Here is a 12,296-nt window from a genome sequence, read left to right on the forward strand (position 1 = left end):
TTAATTATTGTCTTGTAGCCAAATAAAATGTCGAAAATGATTTGTGTGTGTGTGCGCGCGCGTGTGCGTATGTGATTGTGTGTTTGCGCGAGCGTGTGTAATGTAATAAATAAACATTAATCCATAAAATTTTATATTTTTATATGTAAATAACAATTTGTATTGTTATTTAACCTTGTTATACATAAATTAAATGTTTAATTTACACTACTCAAAAAAAAATAGGGAACACTTTCCAGACACCAAAAATTAGGCTATTTTCAAATGACTGTAACTCGGTGAAAAATCATCGTAGGTAAAAAATAAAAAAGCATTTTGAAGCTTGAAGATCGAGCTTTAACGTTCTACTAGCAGATTTTCAAAATTTTTTTAACTTCCTTGTCTTACGCAGTAAAAAAGCACACCTTGTTTTGTTTGTTAAAATTTTATATTTTTGACACTTTGTATATGTTTACAGTCGTCTTAGTCTAAAGAAAATCTCTTTTTAGACAAAGATGACCATATGTAAACATTGCATGCTCAATACAATAAAATTTTGTTTAGTACGCCGGCGATTCTCGCAGTGTGATAAGCGACACGGAATTTTCAAAATGCCGCGTAGACATTTATCGGCCGTAGAAGTTGCACGCATAATTGCGCTTTTGCAACAAGGTTTTAGTATGCGTTATGTGGCGCAAGATATTGGTGCATCCGTGTCCGTAGTGATTAGAGCTTGGTTACGATATCAAGACACGGGAAATTACACGAGACGTGAAGGTAGTGGTCGTTCTCGATTAACGACAAATAGACAAGATCGAGCCATTGTTCGTTATGCATTAGAAAGACGAATAATTACCGCAAGAAACATTCGCGATGACATTCATTTGCGCTATGTGTGCGAACAAACAATTCGCAACCGTTTGAGAGAAGCCGGTCTTCGTTCTCGTGTTCGTGCACAAGTACCAAGACTCACACTCGTACATTGCCAAGTACGTTATCAATTTGCGCGCGATCACATAAATTGGACCGCTAGGGATTGGAGAAATATATATTTCTCCGACGAATCACGTTTTTGCCTTTATGGCAATGATGCTCGTATACGTACTTGGCGTCGACGAAATGAACGCTATGATCGACGTTGCGTTATGCCAATACGATCCTACAACGGCGGTTCCGTGATGGTGTGGGGGTGTATATCACTTACAAGACGAAGTGATCTAGTGATCCTGCCACCTCCGGCAATGACGGGTGTTCGTTATATCAACGATATTCTACGACCACACGTTTTGCTATTAAATCGAACCTGTCGGAACTTTATTTTTATGCAGGACAACGCTCGACCTCATACGGCGAATATAACGCGACGTTTTTTTCAACGACACGCAATTAGACTGTTAAATCATCCCGCCAATAGCCCGGACTTAAATCCAATCGAGCACATTTGGGATGAAATGGAACGACGATTAAGGCGTCGCGAGGAACAGCCGCGAAATTTAGAAGAATTGGGAGAAATTTTAACGGAAATTTGGCACAACATTCCGCAAGATCGTATTGCAAGATGTATAAATATGCGAGAACGCTTGCAAGCAGTAATTGATCAGAGAGGAGGAAATACACACTATTGAACACTCATGCGCGCGCACGCATACACACACACACAGCAGAGAGGGTTTGGAGTCATTAAATACTGCAGAAGTGACCAACTGCGGGGTCCTTATCTCTGCTGTGATACATACACACACACACACACACACACACACACACACACACACACACACACACACACACACACACACACACACACACACACACACACACACACACACACACACACACTCACACACACACACGATGTGCAAAAATCCGACCGACAACCTCCACGTGGTGCACATTGGGTAATGCTAATGTCGGCGGTAGACGTCATTTTTCGGAAAAATGTACTGTAAAAAATGTATATCTTCAAAGTCTTGTAACTCGGTCAAAAAAAAATCGCAGAAAAAACTTTAAAAAAAGCATTTTGTAGAGAAAATGTCATACTTTATGGCACTTGCATTGGATTTGTCGAAAAAAATTTTTTTATTGAGCTACAGGCTGTTAAAAATACGTTATTTTAAGGAAAAAACAGTGTATCTTTTTTGGGGCATAGTACTAAGAAATTGAGAAAATTTGTGAAAACCATTAATAGCATGTTAAAGCTGAAACTTTGAGCTTTAAAATGGTTTTTTGATTTTTTGTCTACGATGATTTTTCACGGAGTACGGATATCATTTGTAAAAAATGCAGGTTTAGCTTCAAAGTTGCGTAACTCGGTCAAAAAAAATCGTAGAGAAATTTTTAAAAAAACATTTTGTAGGTAAAATGTTGTAGTTTATGAAATTTTACTTGAATTATTCGAAAAAAATTTGTTGGTCGATCTGCAAAGTGTCAAAAATACAAAATTTTAACGAACAAACCAAGGTGTGCTTTTTTACTGCGTAAGACAAGGAAGTTAAAAGAATTTTGAAAATCTGCTAGTAGAACGTTAAAGCTCGATCTTCAAGCTTCAAAATGCTTTTTTATTTTTTACCTACGATGATTTTTCACCGAGTTACAGTCATTTGAAAATAGCCTAATTTTTGGTGTCTGGAAAGTGTTCCCTATTTTTTTTTGAGTAGTGTAAATTTAATTCTTTTTAACGAAGAGAATACAAGAAATACTTTTTTGAAAACTAAACATTCATTACGTTTACATTAATGTATTCTATTTTAATAAATCTATCTGGATTCCGATCTTATTTTCAATCGGTCTTAATACCGTATTTTTGATGTAGAAATCTCGATCGATTCGGATTACTTTTTTTTAATCGGTTTTATCGCAGATTTTTGGCAAGGTGGTGATAATTCAGCAGAAAAAAGAATTAACTAATTTATTCAAAAAAGAATTAACTAATTTATTCAAATATATTTTATATATTTGAAAAAAAAGTACAAAACATATATTTAACCGTTTTCGACATATTGTTGAATTTTTGCTGAAATTTATAACTCAGCACATGTTGTTGGCAACTTGCTCTTATGTTACTCTTTATGTATAGCAATAAACCTTTGACAGCAAATACGCAGCATATTGGCAGCAAAACGTGCTGAATTTGTATGATGTCAAACCAAAGGCAAATGAGGCACACACCTTGTTCTAAATTTGTTGAAAACTAATGCCCTTTGTTTTCGACAATATTACAACAACAACACAAACAGGTGGCTATTAGGGCAGTCTTGTTTTTGCTGTTATTCTTTGAAATTTAAGTATTTCAACTCCAGCAAACATCCTATACAGCACAGAGAGATTGCAGGAACATTGCAGAATGATTTCATTGAAACATTGTAATATTGCATTTTAATTGCAAAACATTGCTGCAACATTGCTGGAAGATTGCAGCAACATTAAGATGTCCGCTTTTTGAAATATTGCATTGAAACATCCCATTTTTCCAAAATATTCACATAAATATTATTACATCACATAATTCCAATAAACAAAACAATATTTATGTAACATTTTAAAAAACATTTTTCGCAAAAAAAATCTCGGGAATATTTTTTCGGAAATTTCCAAGCGGTCACCCATCCAAGTCGCGACTCCGGTGAACGTTGCTTGACCTCTGTGATCGCTGAGAACTGATTCCTCATGATGACCTGTGAACACTTTATACTGATATGTATATATATATATATATACATATATATATATATATATATATATATATATATATATATATATATATATATATATATATAGTTTACACTTTCCAATATTTTAATTATTATTATACATACGTTTTCTAATTATACTACAAATAAATATTACAAAGGAAAAGAGAATTACCGTCTGAAATATCCTTATTTTTTAACTTTTGTAACATTAAATTTACTTCGTCATTTTTAATGTTACATGTTGAATGTTTTATTATAACGTCCACAAATTGTTGCCATATATTTAAATCCAATTTTACTTTACTTAAGTTCATTGTATCAAAATTTTGAACAATTAATTGATATCCCTTTGGATGTTTCAAAACAGACCATCTATTCAGTAGATTATGCAAAGTTTTTTCTTCAAAATTGTTAATATCTTTCCGTCTGATGTCAAAAGTAGCTAGCCAATGTTGGAGAACTAGTTCCCATGGAGCAACGTTTTCATCTAACCATTTCATACTGTCTTGGACTTTTTGATCTATGTCCTGTGGAGCTGTATAAAATTAAATTATATTTTAAAATTACAAACATAATTTTATTCAATCTTGCAAACTCAAACCAAATTGATAAAAAATGTAATAATTGACTGTTAAAAATTTATCATTTTTGCTATACTTTATGATTTCAAAACTCGAAACGCAAGTTTTGTCAAATACATATATGTACACGTACAAATGTATTTATAAATATATATATTTTTATATACTTTGCAATATATGTATACATACAGAGATACATATATATGTTGCAAAAAACTTTTACTAAAAATGTGTTTTTGATGAAGAGAACGTATAAGTATTAATTCAAAATTTATTAGACTATTTGGACTACGGAACTTAATAAACGTTTAAACTGTATTATTACCGATTATAATTTTAAAACTAATGACAGAAAAAAAATTTTATTATTTTAAATACGCATACCATTATTTTCTTTTTCATTTTCTTCTTTTTTCAATTTAGTTTCAAACTTTTTATATAAGGTACATCGATTTCGCCACATGTTCATTAGTTTTCCACGCGCAACCATAGATTTTTTAATAACAGAATTTTTCTTTGATACAGGAGGGATATAATATGTTGTGGCTACTTCAGTCGGAAAAGTATTAATTATGTTTTTTGATATACATTCAGCCAAATCGTTTGTCAATCTATATAAAACAGTAGAAAGATATTAATAAGACAATGTAACAAATTAAAAAATATATTAATAAAAATAAGATAAAATATGTAAAAACATACTTTGCATTTTTGTTTTCGATGTCATTAATGATAATGTCGCACAACTTATTTCTAAAATTTTCTTGCAGTTGATTTTCTCTTCCATAATAATTTAAAATCTGTTGGCCTATTTTATATTTTAAAAGTAAGTCCTTTAAATTTATCATAGATTGTTTGAAATCATTTGTACAATTATTTTGTGGATTCTCATTACTCAAATCAGGTAAATTAATTAAAGTTTCAATTTCCTTTTCGTCATCTAGCTTCTGTTATAAAAAAAGTCAATTTTTAAAACATATTGCTTACTTGCTATAACAAAAAAATGGTATATATATAATATAACTAAAAAATATAACTAAAAAAATGGTATTTTTGAAAAGAAAAGAAAAGGAGAAAAGAATCTTTGAAATTCTTATTACTGGCAGAATTACATAACTGAGCTTCTAATTGAAAAAAGAAATGAGGAAAAAGAATTTTAGATAAAGTATCATAAATCAAAAAGGTTTGTTATTAAAGATTTATTTTTATCATAGATGAAAATGTAGTACACTTAATAAAAACTCAGCACACTAATGATCTTTTATTCCACTACAATCAAATATTATGCAATAATCGTATTTAAAGATATTTTTATGATTTTAATATTTTAATGTTTTAATGATTCAAAATGTTTAAGGTTTTTCGAAAAATCTTGTTTTTTGAGTAATGCCATTGTAGCAAACGAGCGATATAATTAAAACAATTCGCAACTTTTAAATATGTATTATAATTATGTAAAAAAAAAATGTTTAAGAAAAGTAAAAAACATACCATTCTTTTTTTTGATGGCAAACTTTCGACGTGTAATATTGAAATGCTTTTTCGAATATGATAAAAATATTACTCTTTGACCAATAATCGGTATTAATTCAGATATTATAGCTTCTGATAAATGTTCTAATGTGTCTTTAGTAATCTTGTTTTCTAAAACAGTAAAGCATCAAAATTATTATACTATCACACATAATATAACATCTTTTCACTTTAAAAAAATTAATTTCTTAAAAAATTTAGCATATTGTCTATGAAAATTAAAATAAAGAAAGAATATCATTAGGAATACATTTTCCTTTAAAACGTAAAAAATAAATATTTTTTAAAGCAATATTTTTACATTTAATTAAATATAAACAATAAAAAAAGATGTTACAAAAAGCCTATTGTTGCCCTACTTGGGAAAGTAAAAGAAACATTTCTTACAATTTTTGAATCGCAGAATTCGATAATGTTAATTAAAAGTAATGGGAACACATAGACAATTTAAATCGGAAAAATGCTTGGCACCGCAATTATTCACAAGACAAATTGTAACGTAATTTTAATTAACACTATTGAATTCTTTGTTTTAAAAAGTAAAAGAAATATTTCTTTTACTTTTTCCGAGTAAGGCAAAAACAGACCTTTTCATAATGCCCTTCTTTATAAAAATATCAAATGTATTTCTTAAATAATAGAATATTATAGGTTTTATATAATAACTTTTAAAAATAAAACTTTTTATTTTATTAAAAAATATATAATAAATGTTACATTGTTACATACAAAGTAATGTTGAAAACCAAAGACGTTAATGGATATATTTTACAACATATTTATTTATTTATGTAAATATTTCTTTAGTTAGTGTTCTTTCTCTAGTTTTGTATCTACATAACTATTTCAATGAAATCATAAGATCTTTTTGTTTAATTAATTAAACAAAAAGGTTTTATAATTTTATTGAAAATGTGTCCATTAACATCTAGCGTTTTCCATATGAATTTGTATGTAATAATCTAATATTTATTATATATTTTTTTAATAAACTGCATATTACAAACATGATAAAACATGACAAACGATATTAACAATTAAACAACTTACTTTCAAAATTTTTAATGAGATTTTCCAGCTTCAAATCTTTTAATATTTTTCGAGTCTCTTCATTAGCCATGTTATAGAACCTATTCATAATATAATAATATAATTACAAAAATGAGAATTTTGAGATTGATTCGTTGATCGTTGATTTGTATTGCTGAGTCAACATATTGTAAAATTCAAGAACAGTAGTTTCCTTGACGTTTACATGTAATAAATTCGAATGTAATAAAGAATGTAATAAATTCGAAATGCAATCATAAATATATGTATGTTAAATTGCTCAAGTCACACTACGTTTCTAAATTTACGAAATAACAAGTCCACAAAAAGTATAACAATGGCCACGAAAGCATCGAAATTGCGAACAAAAATGTCTATCTATGCTAGCAGCCTGTCCCGACAAAAACGTATCAAGGGTCTATATGAAATATAATCAAGACGCATTAGGATTGAATGTTACTCGAATCGTAAATGTATGACTTTAATGTACTTACAGCAAAATAACGAATCTAAAATACAGGAAAGTGGACTCCAAATGATGAAGTAGCACGCGGTCGCGGCACCACAAGGCACACAGAACACAGAATTACAATCATGGACACGAAACACTCGTCGCGCGTGACAGCGTTTGTCTTTTGTCGCTCGCTATGTCTTAAGGATCGTACACACTAGCGCGACGTGCGACATGTTGCGCATGGCAATATGCGATAGACGATATCCAGTGATTGCACTGGTAAAGACCGTTCCGTTTAAAAAGAATAAATTGATCAATCAAAGTTGATTATGAGGAAACTAATCAATTATGATTATTCTCCTTAATTAGTCATTTTTTTTAAACTAAAAGACAAAATTACTATATTTTAATAAATATTTATTTGAGTACTACTAAATGTTTAATAATACTGTTAAATGTAAATATATTTATTTAGTATACTTAAGAACCATTAATTTTATTTTATTAATTTTTTATTGAATAATACTAATGTATCACGCAAATGAATTTTTCAAATATCTTTTTTTTTGTGTAGAATGCGAAATTATTATCATTAGTCGGCATAGTGTATCGTATCCAAAAATGTGTTTTTTATGGCCAATGAAGTGTAGACACATAATTCAAATAAATATTTTTTTGTTTCAAATTAAAGATATTAACTACATTCGATTTCTTAATTTAAAAGATATTAAATTTACTAAAGTAATAAATAATTTCTTTGTTTTTGGCTATTTGTTTTTTGAAAAAAACAAATTTTCTTCATTTTAATAAATATTTTTTTTTTTTTAAATAAATATTTTCTTATTTTTAAATATTTCATATTTGATTTTAAAAATAATGATATGCTTTTTAATTCAAAGAATAATTTCATAGATGAAATGTAACGCTTTTCTAAATAAAATAAATATTTATTTAAGTCAAAACATTTAATTTCAATGTAATGTATTTATTTAATCAAAAAAAATTTTTTTCTCAGTGTATCTTCGGTTACGTGAATAGTCATTTCTAATGTATTTTCACCCACTGAATTCATTGTCTGAAGTTGGCTACACATAATTTTGACAAAAACGAAATCCGAAAAGTAAAAAACGATAACTTCCAGGGTCTTTGTGTCATAGTGCTGGCATCACTTTTTTTCCAAATTTTGTTAGTGCCATGCGAAAGTATCAACTTTTAGCTTGAACTTGCATTTTGTGCCATATCTATTTTTCGTTTGATGCAACTAAAATGAGGAACACTGATCGCGTGCGATCAATATGAATATGCCCATCAAAATTAGTTTTTTGGAATTTTAATTGTTCCTTATTGAAAAAAATCTGACACGTCAAAGATATTGTAAATTACATAAATTATGTTATCATGCACATATGATCAGTATCTCTTATTTTAGCTGTATCTCGAAAACAAAAAATCAAATCAAAATAGGATAAATCCATGTTAAAGTTAAAAGTTGATACTTTTATATGGCATTAACAAATTTGGAATAAATTTGATGCCGATGCTGGACTTTTAAAATTCTAAAAATCTTTGTTTTTACTTGTTTGACTTAATTTTTTTCAAAATTGTGACATAATAGCTAAGTTTAGAATCTAAACTTTAGATGATAAATTTGTATTCAACAGAAAATACATTAGAAATGATTATTCATACTCTTATAACAAACTTTAGTAGGTTTGTGCTATTACTTCTAATAGTATATGATTTATCTTGTCTAGTGCAAAATATAACAATATCAAGCTATATATTTTTTTGTTATTATTTCATATTTTCTTTAAATACTTTGAAATGCTTTGATTTTCCTGTATCTAACAATCTGTTTGTACTCGTTAAAAAAATAGTTACACTTACAAGTTCAATTTGTTGAAGAGTGCATGATTTATTTTGTTCAGTATTGTATAAGTAAAATTAGTAATTGTTATGTATAAGCAAGATTATAATTTTATGCAACAATGATTGTTAAATAGAATATATTAGTTTTGATAATAATATTTGATATTGTTAATCAATTAAAAAATAAAATAAACCAAACATTAAAGTCAGAACGCTGTTCGTAATGTGTAAAGATATTCAATATATTCATTTGATTCAACACATAATCGTTTAAGCTTTGTCTACTTTATTTTTTAATTGTTAATCACAGGGTCAGATACAATTCTCTTTTTTCTTGATATTGTTATTTCTGTATACTAATATCAGAATATTTATTATCGGGAAAAACTTGGAATTTTTAAGTATTTTATGTTTTATCCTTAAAATCATGGATTTTCATAGAATCTTATTGGTTCTTAAGGAAATTTTCTTTTAATTTAAATATTTTTTTTTTTAATATGTTTTTTTATAATTTTTCTTATTGCAAAATTTATTACTAATAAATATGGCATATTCTCGTGTAATTCGTAAGATTTTATATATGTACATTTATACATTCATACATATAAAATAATTTAATAACAGTAGAAGATAATATAGCGTTTTAAAAAAAATTGTTCAATCACCTTCCAAATTCCAATAAAGTGGTTTGTGTTATTGCGAATAGATTATTATATGCTTTTAATTTATATTGTTTTTTTTTAGTACTTTCTAAAATTTGAGAATTCAAAACATAAATGGTTTTTCTTTATACGATTAGAAAACATTAAAAGACATTATAATAAAATAATATTAAAATTCTTTAATCGTATCTGGAATATAATTCTTAGAATATCTGGAAATTCTTAGGAAGTTTTTTTACAAAGTTTGAGTGAATACTCTGTAAACTTCATAAAATGACGAATAAAATTTATGGTATTATTGGTTTAATCTGAAGGAAGCAGTATCGTTTTGCAGGATGATGTACCTCATAAATCTTCTCGTCACAAGAGGGTTAGTCACATTTTGCAAATTTCTCCATTGAAATAAAATTTATATTTTGCTAAAATGTTGCGTACTCCATTAGATCGAACAATCAGAAGGAATTTCGCAAAAGAAGAATTTGTCCCATGAATCATTGGAAAGAAAGGCCCTTCAGAAAACTGTGGAATCTAAAACTGAAGTGCCTTATACAGATTCTAGTACTTGTAAGCCTCTAATTGCTGCATTTCGAATGTACCAGTTTTAAAAAATAAAAACAAACTCCTTATATATGCACGCTATATGTACGTGTTGGTGCACTTGATTTTTTCGCGCTGGAACGCGCCCTGAGCGCCCATCACTATAAGTCACCTCGTGCAGACACTTTCATAATTACAATTGCTCATTAAATCACTTATTATAGAGTAGGGAATAATTAAAATTAGAAAACAGTAGCTAATTAGAATAATTCGTGTAATATACATATTTCACAAAACTCGAAAAAGGTCTCGTTTACAAAATGAGACTAATAGTAAATAACAGTAGCTTTATACTTCATGGATTCTAAGAATCGCGACGTGGCGTTACAAGTTCGCTTATTCACGCGAGGAAATCTTCGTTTCTCGACTCGCACGTAGACACTTTATTCTCAGAATGTAATACTTGATTCGAGGTACAAATTTTTCGAAGTTTAAATTGAAATTTAAGGCTCCTGAGTACTCGCCGCAGCTATATTGAAGTCGTGACGTCAGAAGCGAGAAATTACGTGAAATGACACGTAATTTTGTCCGACATGCCATTTGTAAATAAAGCCAATTTGGATAAAACAGACTAAGCAGATGGCTTTAAAACACTTCTAAATATCGGTCACGACTATCCTTTTTCCGCCTAACAGTCAGTAAATAGTTGTAAAAAGCATGTAAAGTGAAGCTATTGAAACAGGAAAACACATGGGCACGTAATTTTGTCCGATTCAGATTTTGTCTATTCAGATAGGAAAACACACGGATAGCTACTGAAAGGAGTGAAGAATGTACTTTTAATAAAATTCAAAGAAACTTTACTCGCGGTCTATTTTTACAAATTTGATAAATACAAGACAAGTCATATTTTCACAATGAAACACATAATAACAAAATGACATGCACGATAACATTTCATCGTCAATCTGTCACGTTTCACGTGTATTAGTTCTAATTTTGTCCGCGACGGAATGTCGCTACCGTCAACGCGAAGTTCTCGGCTGAGGAGTCAGGAGCCTTAACTTACATTAAAATTTCTTCACGGTCAATATTATTAGAATAATTTTAAATCCATATAAAAATTTGATTTAGAATTTTACCGCAATTTTACTGCCACTATTATTCTAAGTCTGCATCAAAATTTAACACAAAGTTTTATAGTAATCATAGTAGAATTATCACTTGCTATACATGCACTGGTCGAATCAAGAACCGAAAAATTACCTACTTTACTCGAAAATCGGCTTTTATATACAGGGAATTAGGAAAAATTTGCCCGTGGTCTCGTGGATTGATACAACAAATCAAACTGAGTGGAAAAGTCTTCTACCAAAAGTCTTCTCAAAACTTGCAACAGTTACTAAAGTAATAATTAGTAAAGTCGGCGAATAAGCGCATATTTTACCTACTTACTGCATGCGGAGACCGTCCGTCGGTCGCCAAGCCAGTGGCACTAGTGGTAGGCGGAGGTGAGGAGGAAGAAGCAGCAATGTCTACCGGCCAACGAAGTAAGATTCGCGCTCTGAGTTGCTCGTTTCATCGTTCCCTCGCGGCGCCACCTGATACTGTCTAGGCAACATCGGTGTGAAGTTAGCGCCCAACTTTATAAAAAACAAAAATGATTAATACATATCGATTGTACTACATTTGTACTCGTTTGTACCACTTTTGTTTTCGTTTGTATCTCAAGGGCTAAAAAGTTATAAGGGGGTGAAAAAATGGCCAGCGCCAAACTAACAGATTTTTAAATTTCGTTTATGCCATTTGAAAGAGCATAGTTTGTACCCGTTTGTACCTCTTTTGTTTTCGTTTGTACCTCAATGGGTTTGGAGATACAGTAAAACTGAAAAGCGCTGTATTTCCGAACCCCTTAAGGTACAAACAAAAACAAAAAAGTACA

The 12,296-nt window shown here is 29.6% G+C and overlaps 1 protein-coding gene across 1 annotated transcript; it reads right to left on the reverse strand.

Moving 5' to 3' along the window:
- Positions 1 to 3,764: 3,764 nt before the first annotated feature.
- Positions 3,765 to 7,409, reverse strand: LOC120358714. Its single transcript, XM_039453799.1, has 4 exons — positions 7,327 to 7,409; positions 6,833 to 6,912; positions 5,741 to 5,893; positions 3,765 to 4,203 (listed from the first exon to the last, which is right to left on the reverse strand). Exons 2-4 carry the CDS (start codon positions 6,900 to 6,902, stop codon positions 3,806 to 3,808), a joined length of 621 nt encoding a protein of 206 aa, XP_039309733.1. The 5' UTR covers positions 6,903 to 6,912; positions 7,327 to 7,409; the 3' UTR covers positions 3,765 to 3,805.
- Between the last annotated feature and the right edge of the window lie 4,887 nt (positions 7,410 to 12,296).

This window comes from Solenopsis invicta, chromosome 9, assembly GCF_016802725.1.
Source record: "Solenopsis invicta isolate M01_SB chromosome 9, UNIL_Sinv_3.0, whole genome shotgun sequence".
NCBI classification, from domain to species: Eukaryota; Metazoa; Arthropoda; class Insecta; order Hymenoptera; family Formicidae; genus Solenopsis; species Solenopsis invicta.